Source organism: Phodopus roborovskii, unplaced genomic scaffold, assembly GCF_943737965.1.
Source record: "Phodopus roborovskii unplaced genomic scaffold, PHOROB, whole genome shotgun sequence".
NCBI lineage: Eukaryota > Metazoa > Chordata > Mammalia > Rodentia > Cricetidae > Phodopus > Phodopus roborovskii.
Window position 1 is genome coordinate 8228772 of NW_026125295.1, and position 19327 is coordinate 8248098.

At 48.6% G+C, this 19327-nt stretch overlaps 1 protein-coding gene across 2 annotated transcripts; it reads left to right on the plus strand.

Moving 5' to 3' along the window:
- Positions 1-721: 721 nt before the first annotated feature.
- Mobp (myelin associated oligodendrocyte basic protein) lies at positions 722-17943 on the plus strand. Of its 2 annotated transcripts, XM_051202472.1 has the most exons (4): positions 722-818; positions 13134-13343; positions 13542-13817; positions 17863-17943. In XM_051202472.1, coding segments are annotated over exons 2-4 (483 nt in total). In that variant the 5' UTR covers positions 722-818; positions 13134-13137; the 3' UTR covers positions 17864-17943. The 2 variants fall into 2 exon arrangements, with proteins under 2 accessions (XP_051058429.1, XP_051058424.1); XM_051202467.1 differs by lacking the exon at positions 17863-17943 and having other exon boundaries at positions 13542-13821.
- The last annotated feature ends 1384 nt before the right edge of the window (positions 17944-19327 follow it).

A 19327-nucleotide genomic window follows, 5' to 3' on the forward strand; every position in this document is an offset into this window, starting at 1 on the left:
CAACCGCATGGTGGCTCACATCCATCTGGTAGTGAGATCTGGTGCCCTCTTCTTTGAACACTGTATACATAATAAATAAATAAATCTTTTAAAAAATTCTGAATTAACTGGAAGTTTACATTCAGGCATCATTCCTGTTTTTTGTTTTTTTTTTTTTTTAAAGCTTGCGCCACATTTCATTTTTTCATTCATTCATTCATTCACCCATTCAATTAACAAATATTTGTTGGAAGTTCCTGTGGCCAACACTGAGCTAGAACTTGGAGATCAGAGTGTCTGCCAAGCTCAGTCTTTACTCTAGTAATAATAGTAAATGAACCACACCCAAACAATAATAAATTCGGAGAAGAGGCACTAGCTGAGGCGTAAGGAACTTCCTAAACAGCTCCGGGGAAGTTCTTCCCTGACAAAGAGGCCTCAGGCCAAACTCAGGCCCGCACGCCTGCACAGCAGCTGCTCTACCTACTATCTTCCCAGCCTGGACGCAGGGCTTTTTACTTAAATTAACTGGTGGGTGTCATTAGTTCCTTATAGTGATAAGATAGCATACACATTAGCATGAGCTTTTACCACCACATCCTTCCTCTGTCCCCAGACTTTCAGAGTGTCTAGATCTGTCACAGTCCATCTCAGGCCTGGGAGAGGGAGCCTCCGTGTGAAACACACTTGACGGAACTTCAGCCAGGCACAGCACAGCACACTAACTGACCAGTGTGTGCCACCACCTCATTCCTAGGGACTACGAAGGAACCAGATGAGAGTAAAGACAAGTTGGGAACAGAGTCCTGGTCGCCAGATGCATGCGGATGAACATACAGGTATGGGTCTGCAGCAAATGCTTGCACAAATGATTGAAGGTATTCAGGATGTCACAGAAGAATGTAAAAGCAGCAAGAGACTAAGTACAAGCACCTTCTATAAGGTGCTCCCTCCCTCCCTCCCTTCCTCCCTGCCCTTCCTTTCCCTTCTCTTGTGATAGGATCTCACTATGAAGCCCTTGCTAGCCTGGAACTCAAGATGTACACCAGGCTGGCCTCAAACTCACAGAGATCCACCTGCCTCTGTCTCCTGGGTGCTGGGATTAAAGATGTGAGCTATCATGGCCAGCTTGAACACTTTTTATAGAATGTCAGTTCTATCCGGGAGAACATAAAAAATCTGAGAACAAATTCTCTGTGTTAGAGAGAGCATGACCCAAGCCACCATTTGTCCACTCACAGCCCTGTGCACCACAGACAATAGCCATTCTTCCCCGACCCTCCAATCGTACTCAGAGGGTCCATCCTTGTCCGTCTGAGCTGGGTCTTCCCAGTCCTGCTAGAAGAAAGCTTTCTGCATCTCTGCAGTGGGGCTATTTTGTCCTTCACACCCCCCCAGCTTTGAGATCCCGGTCAGCATCACTCTTGCCTTCGCTCTAGTTAAGCCAGGAGCAGTCAAGCTTGTGCTCTGTTCCCAATGCACACTCATCCTTCTCCACTGATGGTTTTTGAGCAGGATTCCCCACTCTCTTTCTGCTCCAACTCCATCCAAGGATTCGGCCCTCTAGTGTTTTATCCACGCTGTCTCATCCGTCCATTGCCACGCCGTGGACCGTGTCAGCATTTTATCACATCAACCAACTGCAAGCAGCATCTCATTCACAGCCGCTCTTTCTTGCAAATTGTTCTGTTAAGCATCTCACTGCAACCATTCTTCCTAAGGTGTATCTAGTCTGCATGCTGTGCACTCCTCTGTCTGTGAGTCTATATGTCTGTCCATCGGTCACTCTTTTCTAGCTCCTGTGATGTTCGCCCCCATTCCTGACTGATTCTAAAGTCTATAATTGCAGTCTTGCAAATTCACCGGCAAAGCTCAGCCCAGACAAAACTGTCCCCTCATGTACACGTCCTGCCTACTCAGAAGAGCTGGACGCAAGCACGACGTCACAGGCTGAGGCTGGGGTCCAGGGTCCCTCTAGAGCTCGAAAGCTGCTGGTGGCCTGCTGTCTACATCGCTAGGGTCTCTTTCACCACTCTAGCCTCAAGTCCTTCCCTTTCTTGTCCTCACCTGATGCTCTGGTTTCCCACTTGGTTGGACAAATGGGACTGAGTGGATGAGAATTTCATCCGGTCCCGTTATCCTTTCTCATTTCATTAAAAGAGAGCGTGTGTATGTATGCGCACGTACATGCATGTGTATATGTGTGTGTGTGTGTATGTGCACTTGTGTGCATGCCTATGTGTGTGTGTCTGTGCCCGTGTGTGCATGCCTGTGCATGTGTGTGTGTGTGTGCCCGTGTGTGCATGCCTATGTGTGTGTGTCTGTGCCCGTGTGTGCATGCCTGTTCATGTATGTGTGTGTATATGTGCACTTGTGTGCATGCCTATGTGTGTGTATGTGCCCGTGTGTGCATGCCTGTGCATGTGTGTGTGTATGTATGTGCACGTGTGTGCATGCCTGTGCATGTGTGTGTGTGTGCCCGTGTGTGCATGCCTGTGCATGTGTGTGTGTGTATGTGCATGTGTGTGCATGCCTGTGCATGTGTGTGTGTATGTTCCCGTGTGTGCATGCCTATGTGTGTGTATGTTCCCGTGTGTGCATGCCTGTGCATGTATGTGTGTGTGTATGTGCACATGTGTGCATGCCTGTGCATGTATGTGTGTGTGTGTGTGTGTGTGCACGCACAGATGTGCTTGTGCACATGTAATGCCCTCAGAGGTGAGAAGAGGGCATTAGATCTCCTGGGGTGAAGTTACAGGAGGTTCCGAACCTCCTGTGTGGGTGCTGGGAACTGAACTCCGGTTCCCTGGAGCCCTAGAGCTTTGATCCTTGAGTCATTGCTCTACCTTTGCCCCCCCCCTTCTCTGACAAAGGCAGTATATTCAGGCTCCCCCTTCCCATGTGATCTACAGTCTCCTGACTTGAGTTTTCCCTCTGGAATATTAACTTTCTTCTGCTTGTCTTACCATCTTCCTCTCTGTGGACATTTCCCACAAACACATGTGCATAGCCTCATCTCTCTCATTATGCCAACTAAACAAATCAACAGGCCAGCACTCACCCAGACATTGGCACCTCCCCCAAAGGCCTCTGTAAGCCACACACCCCTCCAGGAACCACACTCTGTCCCCTCCGTTCTCCAACTCCTGGCCTTATATTTTCTCTGTACAAACCCTTAGCTAAAATCCTCTCCCCAAACCCTCACCTCTGGCTTCCATGACAACCACTCCAAGGAAGAACTCTTGCGGTGGCCATCATCATTTCTGTGCTCTTTGGAGTAAGCTGCTTTGGGAATTGTTCGGGGCACTTGACCATTTTCCCCTGCCTGGGATGACCTTGCAGCTCTGAGGTCCCTGCCCCCACCCTCAGTCTTGTCCTGTCCCCTTCCTTCATTTCCCCGGGGACACCGAGTGCCCTGAGGCGCAGACAGAGCCTAGGTTAGCTTTTTGTTTGTTTGTCCAATGCTGTGACGACGCACTTAACAAAAGCAACTTAAGGAAACACGGCTTCTTCTGGCTCGTAGTTTGAGTGTGCAGTCCGCCCATCACGGCAGGGAAGGTGTGATGGCAGCTGTCACATCGTAATGGCAGTGGGAAGCAGAGAGAGGTGGCTGGTGGTGCTCAACTTGCTTTCTTTCTGTTAATTTTGACCTGCCAGTCCAGGGAGTGACGCTGCACACACTCAGGGTGGATCTCCTCTCCTTAGTTTAAGTGCACTGGGAACGCTCTGCTAGACACGCCCTTGAGCGGCCTCCTAGGCAATTCCGAATCAAGCGTGACCATCATGCAGTCTTTTCTCTCTCCACATTTAGCCACCCATGTGGCTTTAGTCATCACCCTCTTACACGCCATGTCCAGCCATACTTCTCTGCATGCTCTGAAAGACACATCCAACACATCCTGAGAGACACATCAGGACTCCCCGGCTGGAGTTTTCAACTCAGCCATGAACCCAGGATGATACACTTATGTGTTTACTTTAGAGATTCCAATGCCCAGGGGCTGGAGAGTCAGCTCAGCAGTTAAGAGCACTGGCTTCTCTTGCAGAGGACTTGGGTCCCAGTACCCTTATGGCAGCTCACAACCACTTGTAATTCCAGTCCTAGGGGATCTAACACCCTCTTCTGGCCTCCATAGGCAACACACACACACACACACATACACAACACACTCATACACACACACAACACACTCACTCACACACACACACTCATACACGCTCACACACACTCATACACAAACACACACACTCATACACACATCAACACACTCATACATGCACACTCACACACACACACTCACACACTCACTCACACTCATACACACACTCACTCATACATACACACTCATACACACTCACACACAAACACACACACTCATGCACACATTCACACACACACTCACACACACATACATACACTCTCTCACACACTCATACATACTCTCACACACACTCATACACATACACACATTCACACACTCATACATGCACACTCATACACACACTCTCACACACTCACACACTCACTCACACTCATACACTCACTCATACATACACACTCATACACACTCACACACAAACACACTCATGCACACACTCACACACTCACACACACACTCATACACACATACACACACACTCATACATACACACTCACACACTCATACATACTCTCACACACACTCATACACACACACAGAACACTTATACACACAAATAAAAATAAAAAATATCCATGTCCATAGATGACAACAGTGTGTAATTTTAGCTTTAAGATGGCGCATTGTTTAATGTAACATTTAGATTACCATGCCTCGTGTATGTTTATCTTGCTCCATTATAGTAACTAATGCTCACGCCTGAAAATTCGCCTCGTGTGATGTCTCTGTGCTTGAGATGCCAGTCTTGGGTCATGTGCGGTCTTCCTCTCAGAGTTGCTATGGGCAGAGAGGCTGCACATCACGGAGCTCTCATGCGTAGCCTGTAAGACAGACAGCTGTCTGTGAGATACTGTGGGGCAGCCCACGCTCCTAACATGGCTTTGTTTGTGTCCCCACCGGGCGACTGCCTCCAGGGTAACCGGGACCCTTTCATTCTGCCGTGTTTCCCATGTCCTCCAAATCCCTGTTGGATTTTGTCGTCTTGTGGCTGTCCGCTGAATGGCTTCTAACTGAAAGTAAACGTTTGTATGGCATTGTTCCTCACCTGGTGCTGGTTTGTCACCAACTGCTCAGTTCTCACTGTGCTAATGTGTACCGCACTCTTCATCAAGGGGACACGTGGGACAGTTCCCCAGAGGGCATGAATTAACAGTCATCTGGCCAGCGCTGGACCCTTCTCTGCTCTGTTTTGGTTGCTGTAGGTTGATCAACACAGAGGCTGCTCCCTTTACAGAGTCAGTCTACACTCAGGGGGAAGCATTAGCCTCTGGCCCGAGACTGTGAGCCTTAGGAGCTGCTAAGGGAGAGGTGGATTTATTCTGCCCTGGGATCGCTGTTTTCACAGGGGGGATCCTGGATAGATCTAGAATGTGCACACATTCCTTCCTTGCAAGGAGACGGGGGCTCTTGAACAACACAGGGCTCACTGGTCCAAGTGTCCACAGCAGTCAATGCACTGCCCATGGCCCATTGACTGACGCGCCCCCCCCCCCCGTCTACCCCCCCCACGGGTCCTTTGCCGATGTCAGTTTCTCCTTTCCTGTGGGTCCCTCAGGATGGATGTGAACTGACATCTCCCTGCTGTTATTTCTTTTTCTCTGAGCACTACAGTCAAGCACATCTATAGGTAACTGCCAGTTGGGCCAGGAAGATGGGTTAGCGGGTGAAGGCACTTGCTGCCAAGCCTGAGTGTGGTCCCTGGGACACATGTAAGCCGGCGGTAGAGAGCCAATGCTGGTTCTCTGGCCTCCACATACAGACATACACACCGACGTGTACACCTCCGGCCTTGCAGCTTTAATTCACTACATACCTGAAGGCGATGTGTTCGCGTCTCGGCGACTGCAATGTCATAATAAGCACAACCAAGGCATGAAAGAACAGAGGGAGATTTCTTACCAGCCACAGGCAAGGGACGCTCTGGGGTCGCGTCCAAAGCCGTGTTGTCCTTAAACAAAGGAAGCATGGGGATTTAATTCAGGGAGTCTACAGATGCACACAGGAAGGCCCATTGCCGAGCATGCTCAGTTAAGGGCACGTTCATGAGTACTGTGGGTTAAGGTGTTCGCTCCCGAGCATGCTCAGTTGAGGAGTACCCTGGTAGGCAGGCCCCGGCTAAGGCCATGGAGCACATGTTCAAAAGATTGACGGGATGGGCAGGAGCACCTCTGGGCACGATCTGCTTGCATCATAATGTTTTAGCTGAAAAATAAGCGAAGGTCGTTTTGAGGGTGCATTGGTGTGGGAGCCCCCGCGGAGGGTCCCTGCCTCCTTTACTGGGTGACAACACGGCAGAGAGAATTTTTTTGGTTGCTGTTTCATGAAGCAATCCTTACGATTCGTCTTCTTCCTTTTCCCGCCATTTCTCTTCCTACTTTTCCTGTTTTCTGTGTTAGAATGAATATCGTGTCAGTTAAAAATCCATTCGGGTCTACCGTGGTTGGGGTCCTGGCACCCCTGTCCCTAATTCTCTGCCCTCAGGTGACTTCTCTGTTGCTCCCGTTTTTTGCAAAGTAGAGTGATTGTGATGTCACGAGGCCAAAAAGGAAAGCACGCAAAGCACTCGGCAGCGCCTGGCTTGTACTGCACACCATGTGTTTGCTACCACCAGTCAGACTAGGACCTTCGTTTCGGACTTTTGGTCACATCACAGCCAAGGGCACAGAGCGACCAATTAATTGATGTCTGCTTGTGCCCAGCTCGCCTGCCTGCCTTCCTTCCTTCCTGTTTCCTTTCTCTCTCCTTCTCTTCCCTTCCCTCCCTCCTCTCCTCCCTCCCTCTCTTCTTTTTGAGATAGGTTCTCACTATATAGCTCTGGCTGTCCTGGAACTCACTATGTAGACCAGCCTGGCCTTGAACTCACAGAGATCCATCTGCCTCTGCCCCCTGACTCTGGGATTAAAGGTGTGCGCCACCACTGCCAGACACTTTTTCCTTTCTCATATAGTCTAGGGAGTGGTTAATTAACACGATCAAGATAATCCCCACAGACACGCTCTTCTACTCAACAAGATCTAGACAATCCCTCATTGAGATTCTCCTCAGGTGTTTCTGGACTGAGTTAAATGGATGACTGAACTAACCACCAAGCTACCCATTGATCTTTTTAAATGATCCCTCTGTTATGGATCATGTCCCTCTAGATATGTGGGTCTGCCTCTGAATCTCAATCCCGTCTCACTGATTTATCAGCTTTTTCCCGAGCTAATGTGTGGTTAGTGTAGTTCATAGTGAGTGATGATGCTTGGTATGGCATGGGTTTCTTATTCAAAACTATCTCGGTTGTTCTTGGGTCTTCACGCTTCTTTCACAACTATGGGATGGCCTTTGTCCGTTACCCGCAAATCTGATATTGATCAGAATTACATTAACCATTTAGATTTATTTGGTGATATTAAGCATCCTATGGCATTAGTATTTCTCTTTAAGCCTTCAAAATTTTTTGTAGTTTAAAACACTTTAACATTTTATGTGTTCGTGTAACTACCTGCGTGTATGCACGTGCATCATGTGTATACTTAGTACCTGTGGAGTCTGCAAGAGAGTGTCGTACTCTTTGGAACTGGAATTACAGGTTGGAAGCTGTGGGTGCTGGGAATTGAACCCACATCCTTTGTAAGGGAGGTTAGGTGTCTTTAATTGCTGAGCCATCTCTCCATCCCTGATTTTGTACATTTCCTAGGGAAAGTTTTCTATTTCTTTTGTCTGATGTATTTCTGCCTGTAGATGTCCAGTGGTCTTATGGCCAGTGTGAATATTGTCTTTTATTTTACATATTATATATTATGTGATAGAATATACAATATATTGCAAATGTGTGGATTCTTGTATATTGCCCTATGTCAGGGATTTTTTTAAAAAAATACTTTCACTTTATTTATATTATTTATTTCTTGTGTCTGGGCATTTGTCTGCCTGTTTATCTTGTGCACCATGTTTATACCTGGTGCCTACAGAGGTCAGAAGAAGCCACCAGATTCCACCGAGCTGGAGTTACCACAGAGATGGCTGTGAGCTGCCAAGTGGGTGCTGGGAACTGAACCCTGGTCCTTTGGGAGGGCAGCCATGGTCTTAACCACTGAGCCATCTCTCTCTCTAGTCCTTGTGCAGGAGTCTTGTTGGATTTTCTCTGTCTCTCCCTTCCTCTCTCTCTAATGGTTGTTTAAAGAGTTTAAACAGCATAAGAATATTTTTGGTATGTGTTTGTATGTTACATGTTCTTGTGGGTGTGTGTGGAGACCAGAGGCCAACCTTGAGTCTCATCCCTCAGGACAGTGTTCACATTGCTGTTTGTGGCAGGGCCTTTCACGCTTACCTGGAACTCCCGGATTGGGCTGGAGTGACAGGCCAGCAAGCCCCAGGGATCCTTTGGTTTCTGGCTTCCCACTGCTGGGATTATAGGCACGTCACTACACCTGGCTGTTTTTTTTAATTATTATTATTTTGTGTGTTTTAAATGTGGGTTCTGGGGGATTAACTCAGGTCTTCATGTGTGCATGGGAGCATTTCATTGGTTAAGCTAACTCCATGGGAGCACTTGAGCTAACTCCATGGAGCACTTCCCTGACTGAGCTAACTCCATGGGAGCACTTCCCTGATTGAGCTAACTCTATGGGAGCACTTCCCCGACTGAGCTAACTCCATGGGAGCACGTCCCTGACTGAGGTAACTCCATGGGAACACTTCCTTGACTGAGCTAACTCCATGGGAGCACTTGAGCTAACTCCATGGAGCACTTCCCTGACTGAGCTAACTCCATGGGAGCACTTCCCTGATTGAGCTAACTCCATGGGAGCACTTCCCCGACTGAGCTAACTCCATGGGAGCACGTCCCTGACTGAGGTAACTCCATGGGAACACTTCCTTGACTGAGCTAACTCCATGGGAGCACTTGAGCTAACTCCATGGAGCACTTCCCTGACTGAGCTAACTCCATGGAAGCACTTCCCTGACTGAGCTAACTGCCCAGCACAATTTTTAAATGAAAAATGTTTGTAGTGGACAGGATTTTAAACATGACCTTGATGGACAGTGACCGTCAGTGGTGTCCTTCTTCAGGTCTGACTGGGAAGCTTTGCTTCTAAGATGTCACTTTCTATTCTTACCATAGTGAGAGCTTGGTTGGAGTGGACACCAAGTTTCACTGAGCAATTTCTAACTTATTTGTTAATAGCTGTGTGTGTGTGTGTGTGTATGTGTGTGTGTATGTGTGTGTGTGTGTGTGTGTGTGTGTGTGGCCAGAGGACAACCTCAGGGCCCTTTTCCTGTTCCCTGCTGTCCAGGCTACCTGGCCCCTGGGCCTCCAGGGAATCCTCCTGTCTCCAAGTCCCATTTTGCTGTAGGCATGCCAGGATTACAGACACACACTGTCTGAGCAGCTCTGTGTGGGCTCTGGGGATTGAACTCAGGTCCTTAGGTTGTGCTGAGCTATCACCCAGGCCCCCCAGTGGATGCTTCCTTCATATACCCCCCCCCAGGGCTGTGCCTTCCCTTTGACCTGTTGATGGAGTAAATTATACTTACAGGGTTTTCAAATTTAAATTTACTTTTTCCAGCCTGTTATTACAAAACACTTCACCTTTCAGACTGGCTAGACTCTGAGAGTTCTGGGGCTGGAGAAATGGTTCAGCAATGGTGCACTGGCACCATTTGATTCCAAGCACCTACACTGTGGGTCACAACCCGCTGCAACTCCAGTCAGGGAATCGGATGCCCTCTTCTGGTCTCTGTGGGCACTGGGCATGCACGTGGTGCACAGACAACCATGCAGGCAAGGCATCCACGACACATGAAAACAGGAAGTCCTTTGTACATTAAGTGTGTCGTGTTATTCTGACATTGCTTCTCTTGGATGCGGGTGTTGTGTCTTCTGATGTGGAGCAGTTTTTAATTTTGATTACTTGAGTTATGTTAGCTTTCTTCATGAAGAATCCCCTCCTTCTGATACTGGTTGAGGAGATCTTTGCCACACACCAAGTTTTCCTGTACGTGGGGACTCACTTTGGAGTTCTGGTTTGCTGGCCCGCTGTTCCTTTCGTCTAGTTTTGAGGCCATTGCCACGCTGTTTTATGTTTCTTTATTTTAATTAGCTAATTCATTATAAAACCTGGGGTGTTTGTTGTAATATGTTGTAATATGTAATATGTTGCATGTAATATGTAATACTAAATATGTTGTAAAATAGTCTCATGTGGACTGAGCTGGCCTGGAACTCACTATGTATCTGAGGACGATTGGAATCACACTGCCTGGTCCCGAGTGCCGGCATTACAGGGTCAGATCACTTTAAACTCTGGCTCTCGTGATACATGGTATAAGAACGGCTGTTACAGTTTCCAGACTTTAAAACAATCAATTTCATTTGTAGTATTTAACAATGTATTTTAGTAGATTCTTTCCCCTCTCCCAACTCCTCCCTGCTGCCACCAAAACCACAGAGTCCGATTTGTATGGCCGGCTGCTCCTCAGCATGAGGCCTGCCCTTAAGTGGGTGACATACACGATGTCACTCCATGCCATCTCTCCAGCAGCCACTGATTGGAAGCTGCTTCTTGGCTGGTGGAGGGATTTTGTCCCCCTTCTACATCCTAGGATTTTGGGTTTTAGATTCCCGTGTGAGCGCCCCGTGCTGACTGAGACCAGAGTGTCTCATCCACTGTCTCCGTTCAGATCGGAACTCTTCATATGTTTTACTAAGAGGTGCGCAATGTTCACACGTTTACTTTGGAAAACTCTTTTATTTTTTATTTATTTATTTATTTTTTTGAGACAGGGTTTCTCTGTGGCTTTGGAGCCTGTACTGGAACCCACTCTGTAAATCAGGCTAGCCTCAAATTCACAGGGACTTGCCTGCTTCTGCTTCCAAAGTGCTGGGACCAAAGGTGTATGCCATCACCACCTGGCTATTTTTTTTTTTTTTTGAAAAATCTTGTCTTTATGATGCACACAGTTTCCATCTACTTAGAGTTTTTTTATTTATTCATGTTATCATCAATGGAGCTTTAATTTTCCCCCATAGAAACATACACATTTTAGTTTTCTCTTTATTTCTGGGCATTTCAAGATTTTGTTGTTATTGTGAAGATGATGTTTCCTGCTATTTCCCCTCATATGCTTCATCTTTCTGGGTGTTTGAGTACTTCTTCTTTCTGTAAATCTTCTAGAATTATATCAGAAGTCAGGCCACAAGGAGGGAGGAGGGATCCTTACTCATTAGGGGAAGGGAAGGTTCTGGAAAGACTCTGAAAGAAGTCTTCCCTTTAAGCAGGGTGTCATGCAGGTAAGGGGTGAGCCGTGCAGTTGTTGGATAGGGAGGGAACAGGCAGAGGCTGTGGGGTGTGGTCCAAAGGCTGGGATGATTCTGTTTCCTGGGAGCTGGGAACAGGCAGATTGAGTTGGATTCACAGGCTCTGCAAGACTGAGTCATGATCCAAGATAACTTCTACACCCAGGAATAAATTGTTAGATTATTGTTGATGTGCATTAAAAAGAAAACCTTTACCATGTGGACTACTTTTCCTCTCTTGCTGTGATAAAACACTCAGAGCAAAAGCAACTTAGGGAAGAAAAGTTTCCTTCAGTTTGCAAGTTATTGTCTATTGCTGAAGGAAGCCATGGAAAGAGCCCAGGCATTTTCTTATGTGTCTGGTTTCTTCTGCCCAGCATCGTGCTTTGAGAGTCACATGTTGATTTAGCTGGATGGTTTTTGTTTTTATTTGTTTGTTTGTTTTTTTTGATACAGGGTTTCTCTGTGTAGCTCTGGCTGTCTTGAACTCACTCTGTAGACCAGGCTGGCCTCAAACTCACAGAGGCCTGACTGCCTCCTGAGTGCTGGGATTAAAGGTGTTAGCTGCCGCTGCCCAGCAAGTTGTTTTTTCTTATATGAAGGGCTGCAGAGGTAGCTCAGTCAATATAGTGCTTGTCTTGCAAGCGTTTAGTCCCCAGAACATGTATTAAACATAGATTTAATCTAGTTCAAACAGATAAAAAAAAAAAAAAAAAAAAAAAAAAAAAGCCTGACACAGTGGTCACTTGTAATTCCAGTGCTGGGGAGGCAGAGACAGGCAGATCCCTGGGGCTTACTGGCAGCCAGCCTAGCCTATTTCATGAGCTTCAGATTAGACAGAAACCCTGTTTCAAAAATGGGAAAGTAATTAAATAAATGAATAAAATAAAATAAAAATAGATGAATGGCCCTTGAGGACCAGTAGCTGAGGCTGTCTTTAGATCTCCAAGTGCTTGTGCACAAGCACACACCCACCTACACACACACACACACACACACACACGAGTGCGCACACACGTACATCACCACGAAACATGCACACACATACATCACCACGAAAACATGCACTCACACACGCACACACACGTATACACACGTATATACACACGTACATCACCACGAAAACATGTACACACACACACACACACACACACACGCCCGAAAACACTGATTATGGTTTTAAGAGCAATAAACCCATTTTGCTTGTTGGAGAAAAGACCTGTTATAAATCTAGACTTTGGGTCCCCAGGATCCACATAAAGCTGCGTGGTCAGGCTTGGCAGCCTGCTTGTAATTTCATCACCAGGAGGCAGAGACAGGAAAGCCCTGGAACAAACCAGCTACGTGTGACTTAGTCTAACCAGTGGGCTCTGGGTGCAGAGGGACCTCACCTTAACGTATAAGGCGGGGCTAGACTGAGGGCACCTGACGTTAACTTCTGACCTCTACATGCATGCGCACACGAACGCACATGCACCAGCACACACAGTGTGGCCTAACGCACATGTGAACATGCTGGCTACACGCACACATGCACGCACGAGCGCCAAAGGAAAACACACAGACAAGCGTCGTTAACCGCCCCCACCTTATCTCTGCATCTTTGTTCCACAAAGCAGTGTCGAATGTAGACTTGAAGCAAAAGCACCCTCCCTGACATGCTGTTTTGTGTCCCTCCTGCCTCCCCCCCCCCCATGGATGGTTTCCAGTGAGATGAGTCAGAAAATGGCCAAGGAGGGCCCCAGGCTCTCCAAGAACCAGAAGTTTTCGGAGCACTTCAGCATCCATTGTTGCCCGCCCTTCACCTTCCTCAACTCCAAGCGTGAGATCGTGGACCGCAAGTACAGCATCTGCAAGAGCGGCTGCTTCTACCAGAAGAAGGAGGAGGATTGGATCTGCTGTGCGTGCCAGAAGACCAGGTGAGCGCGGGCTCTGGGCCAGTCTGTGTCACATCCCCCTGCTCCATGACTATCAGCTCTCTGTTAGGGCACTGGAGGGCAAGCAGAAGGCGGGAGGGAGGGCAGGGCTTTCCTGCGGTTTCCAGCTCCTGCCAGCAATAGCATCCTTTAAGAGCCCGGGCCGCAGCCTCCAGCTTCTTTTGGCCCTCTCTGCACCAGCCGCCGTGCCAGGTCCCCTCAGAGGCCCAAGCACCAGCCAGCCGCATCCCCCGTGGTGGTCAGAGCGCCGCCAGCCAAGCCAAAGTCCCCTCCGAGGCCAGCCAAGCCAAGGTCCCCTTCGAGGACTGAGCGCCAGCCGCGTCCCCGCCCAGAGGTCCGACCACCACCAGCCAAGCAGAAGCCCCCTCAGAAGTCCAAGCAACCAGCACGCAGCAGCCCCATCAGAGGGCCAGGCACCAGCCGTGGGGGGTCTCCCATCAGAGCTTCTAGGTTCTGGTAACACTACCATCTCTTGCCTTTTGTCTCCCCTTAGCCTAAGGTCAGCAGCTGCTTTTTCTGTAAGTACTAACATGAGGGATCGCTCCACGGTACCGAGCCTGTGTAATCCACTCCCCCCATTAAACCCCCTCTGTTCCAAACACCTGTCGTGGCCTCTGTTTTTCCTCCCAGATGTTCTTGCTCCTCAGCTCAGATGCTTGTGCCGTCCCACAGGACCGCAAGTCACTAATTTACTAGGTCGTACTATTGACCACAGTGGCAGGCTGGGGATATGAGTCCCCACCCCCTTCCCACCCCACCGGGGAGGTATATTCTGTGTGAAAGGAGAGGACCCATTGTCCCATTTGCTCACCTCATACATTAGCCTCGGTGGCAATGCCACTCACTCCGTTGCTCAGCAAACTGTACTGCCATGCTGTGCCGGGGAAAGGAATATTATTTGTGATTTCCGGGTACCAAGGAAGAGACTAGCTGGTCATGGTATACAGAGTAAACGCTCCCAATACTGCCGTACTCAGGATGTATGTAGCCCATGGGAGCCCCAAATGGAGCCAGTGTACCAGTTCTGCCTTGGGAGTCCGAGACTTCTCAGAAAATTAGGCTGGAGGGGGCAAACAGGAGAAGGATGGCCAGAGAGGCCCCTGTCCATCTGCTCTGCCTCAGGTGGATCAGTTTCCTCTCTTCTTTTTTTAAATAACTCGTTTAAATTTATTTTATGTGCATTTGTGCGGAGGTGTCAGATCTGGGACAGGACAGTTGTGAGCTACCATGTGGGTGCTGGGAATTGAACCCAGGTCCTCTGGAAGAGCAACCAGGGCTCTTAACCTCTGAGCCATCTTTTCAGCACCCCTCCCCCTTCTTTTTGTTGTTTTTGAGACAGGGTTTCTCTGTATTGTTTTGGAGCCTGTCCTGGAACTCGCTCTGTAGACCAGGCTGGACTCACGGAGATCCACCTGCCTCTGCCTCCCGAGCTGGGAGGAAAGGTGTGCGCCACCACTGCCCGGCTTCTCTTCTCCAGACAGGGTCTCATACCGTAGTTCAGCTGAGCCTGGAGCTTGCTCTGTAAACTCATTAAGACCCTACTGCTTTAGAGTCCCGAATGCTGGGATTACAGGTCGGCCACCGTGCTTGGCGGTGACAACTCCTCCTCATCCTCTGTCTCTCTTCTCTACAGACTTTATTTTTGGTACAGTTTTAGGTCTACAGCAAAATTGGGGGAAGACAGAATTGTCTCTATTCCCTGCCCCTATACACATGGTCAACAACATTTTAATATTTGGAAACAGATTTGTTTGGTGAGTCAGCGGTGAGCACCAGCTCTGACTAATCCTCTCCCCTTTGCTGCTCAGGCCCTGGGCAGCATTCTGGAACCCTCCTGAGAATTTCAGTCAAGGGTCACCAGTGAAGCTTGGGGGTGTCTTCATTTTCAGACACAGCAAACAAGTCTGACTTAAATATCCCTAAATAGATGACTCACATCATCTGTGGCAGCCACTATGTTTGTGACCCCCTCTCCATTGAAAACTGGCGACATCCAAGGCTGAGTGTTACCTAGCAAAGGAACTAACTGGCTACTGCTGACCAAAACCTTAGCAGAGAGGCGGATCTAGTTCGACTGGTCACTAAGTTCCTCCAAGGGACTGGAGGAAAAGGTTGGTTCAGCCGGCTGATTTCTAGTACACAGAAGGGGCTAGAGAGTGTAGGCAGTTGAGGTCGTTGATTTGTAGGTGAGAGGCAGTTCTTTGTGGAAAGCCAGTCGATAGCTTTTGAGCGGTTGGCGTATGAGCTGGAATGGAAAAGACACAGAAGACAGAGAGAATAAGCGCCATCTCAGACACGGGTTTGTTTGGACCTGTAGTCACCAAACTCAGAGACATCAGCCAAGACGTCTCCACAGGCTGTGTGTGCATGAGCCCTACCTCCCTGGGAATCAGGGCTAACTTCCTAACATCATGCTATCATGCCCTCTCCGAGCCCCACCCGAGATGCTCATTTCCCCTTCTATGAATCCCAGAGGTCCCAAGGCAACGCACTAGAATAGGTTTTTAACCACTGCACTTTTTATGTCCTTTATCGACCTGATTGACTATTCCAAATCAGAAACATAGGAGATACATTAATAGTAACCGCTCGCGCCCGATCAGGGCAGCTAGCCCACACCTTTAAAATGGTTAAAAGGGAGGTTTTTCTGAAGCTGGCATGCTTTCAGATATAAGGCCGTCCCTGAGGTATCGTGTGGAGACGTCAGAATAATTAGACAAAGGCCCTTTTGGATCTGTACTAATTCCTTTGAGTAGGGTCGTATGCAGAAACCAGAGAATAATCTGATTTTAGACACGAATGGGCTTGGTTTCCCACACCTCAACAGAAGGTCGAAGCATCGCTTTGTCATGGGAGGTGGTCCTGGCAAGTCCCTTTAAGTGTATTCTTTCCCTGGTCTTTAAGATGTGGGATTTAATGTCAGGATCCTAAGATTATGGAGCTGCCACTGTAAGACACTGTCTCTCTACGAGATCGGATCCACAGCCCAGAGAAACCAGGCCACACAATTAAAAAGTGCCTTTTCATAGCTTCGATTTCCACTGTTCATTATTACTAGTAAAAAATTAGATAATTTAGTTTTGCACATCATGCCCTTCAGTAGAGACACTTGCACGTTTCCCTTTCAATCTGCATACCTAAGTGTGCATGTTTGACACTGCTGTCTATGCTGCAAATGTATTTTGCAACCATTACTGTCAAGATAGAGGACGTCCCCAGACGTGCTTTGGAATAGACTCTGGGCAGCAACTGTCAGTCATTAGGTACTGACATCACCCTGGTGGTCAATGGGAGACACACACCGGAGTGCTGGACTCAGTTCATGTGATGAATTCGACTCTGAAGAGCATTTAGAGCCAGTCTGTTCTTGGGGGGAGCCCACACTCCATGGAGATCTTCCAGGAATGGATTCAGGCACTGGCTTCCCCAACCCTGCACGGTCCTGCGCTGTTTGCTTCTTCTGCTCTGTTAGATGGGAAATATTCGTAACTTCAAACTTTCAAAGCTACGCTAGAGTCAGATGAGGATTGACTCTCGCAGGCTACGGTCCTCTAATCTTTCCATTCCACGTGGTTGGGACAGAGGTGTCAGGTGTCTCCTGGAGGCAGAGCATTCCTCTCTTGCAGCTTGGGGGGGGGTCACCATTGCCATCAGCGGTAAGGAGCCCTGGCAGAGCCCTTTGTCTCACCATCCCTCACACGTCCTGCTGAGCAGAAGGCTGTCCTCTGCCAGGCTCTTGACACATCTGCCCTCGTGCATGGGTCTATTTACCTGTGTCTCCCTTGCAGGGCTGTGTGTGATTAGACTCAGATAATCTTACACTCATCTCTCCAGAGCCCGGCTCAGGGTTTGACGATGTTAGTGACTTAATGAGACCAAACGACGCACCTCACAGTCTGATGCAGCACAAGCAGTCTTCAGCATCAGTTCTGAGTCCGAGCTTTTAGGTAAACTGTGACCAGCGCCTGTCTGGGCCCACATAGTTGTAATCAATTTACTCGGTGTTGCTGGTCAGAATTTTGTAAGTGTTTGTGTTCTCTCCATGTATGGACACACGTTTACATTTAAGTCCATGGTGTCAGTCACTGTTTTCATTGCCGTGATAAGATATCTGGGACAGCAATGTTAGGAAGCTTCGTTTTGACTCACAGTTTGAGGGGACACAGCCATCGTGGCAGGAAGGCAGATGGTCACGTGGCCTCGGCAATCAGGAAGCCGAGAGAGATGAACGCTGGAGCTCAGCCCACTTTCTCCAGGCCCATGCTCTGGAGCCCCCTGTGTTCTAGATGATTCTTCTCATTTGAACCTTTCTGGGAACCCCTACACACACACACACACACACGCACGCACACACACACACACACACGCACGCACGCACGCACCGCACCCAAGATAAAAACAAATACATCCTTTAAAGGCTCATGAAGTCACAGTTGCATTAAATACTGTACAGGAAGTGGACACCACTTTGTGAAACTCTCTTTTTCTTTTTATAAATTAGATTGAAAAGGAGGAGCAGGTCAACCCCGAGAAAAAAGTGACGGAGAAGGGATTTCCCGTGAATGGACAGCCTCCTCCCTCCGACTTACACCTTCGCAAGCCGTCTGCCCTCAGACAAGCTCTCTGGCCTGGAGTATGATGCAGGGTCAAACCCCTGCTGATGCGACATCTACAGATGCCCTCAGTCCTCCTGGTGTGGGAGCCTCAGGGCAGGCTGCCTGGAGGTGAGGAGGGGCCTCTTTGTACCACACTCCAGGCACTGAGTCCTGAAAGGACCCTGTAGAAGGGGACTTTTCTCTAGCTTTTCTGGTCCCATGGACTGGTCCCCCCCCCCCCCCCCCCCCCCCCCGCCTCCGGCCCGGGTCTCCACAGCCACTTATAAAATAACCACTCTGAGGCTGAATATCAGTTACAATTGTTTGGCCAACGGCTCAGGCTTCTTACTGGCTAGCTCTCTCTTAAAATATCAACCCGTCTCTATTAATCTGTGTGTCACCGTGTGGTTGTGGCTTACTGGCGATGCCCTTGCATCTTGCTTCCCTGGCAAGATGCAAGCATTTCCTTGACCCTGCCTTCCTTCTCTCTGTATCTTTGTTTGGATTTCCCACCTAGCTAAATTTTGCCTGTCCTTTGGCGTTAACAGCTTTATTCATCAACCAATAAAAGCAACACATATTTGCAGCCTACAGAAGAACATCCCACATCAGGACCCCAAGGGCTTCAGAGCTTGGGGAAGGGGTCTTTGGGTTTTGTCAGCAGCCTTTTCTCTCTGGCAGCTGCGCAGGCCTCCAGGGTCTCTGGCAAAGGGTGCATTGCTAATCCAAACATATTCCTCCTCCTCTCTGTTCCCCTCTACCCCTGCCTCTGGTGGCGAACCTGGCTCTACCTTTTCCCCCTAAACCTCTGCCTGTTCCCATGCCATTTCATCTCTGTTTAGCCTTCTTACTCAGTAGCCAGAGCCAGAGTGGACACTGGTGACGGTCCCTGTGATTTTAAGATAAGATACTAATTGCCATGTGATCCTTAAGTACTAAGATATCCCTAGACGAAAGGAGTCATGCTAAATCCCACGTCAGATGTAGCTAACTTGTACCAGAAACAGAGAAAAGGGTAGAAGCCGTGACCTCCTTCCCTTTGCCCCTGTCTCCAGCCTCACATAGGGCTTTGTCAACTCCTACCCCTGCCTGGGTGAGAACAACCCATTTAAAGCACTGCCTTTGCAATCTTGTCACCTGCACAGATGGCGCGCCCCTGGAGAGCTCTGGTCACCTGCGTGGCTCTCTCATGGGCACAGATGTAACCCCACAGCTCCCACTGCTTTCAAATCAGAAACTTAGAAAGGTCATATGGCTTCAGCCCTGTTGTCCCATCCACTTTCCTCTCACGAGCACCCAGGTGGATGGCCCTAGACATTTGCATAGGTCCAGAAAAAGTTCTGGGAGTTTCCGTTTCCCAATCCAAATTCC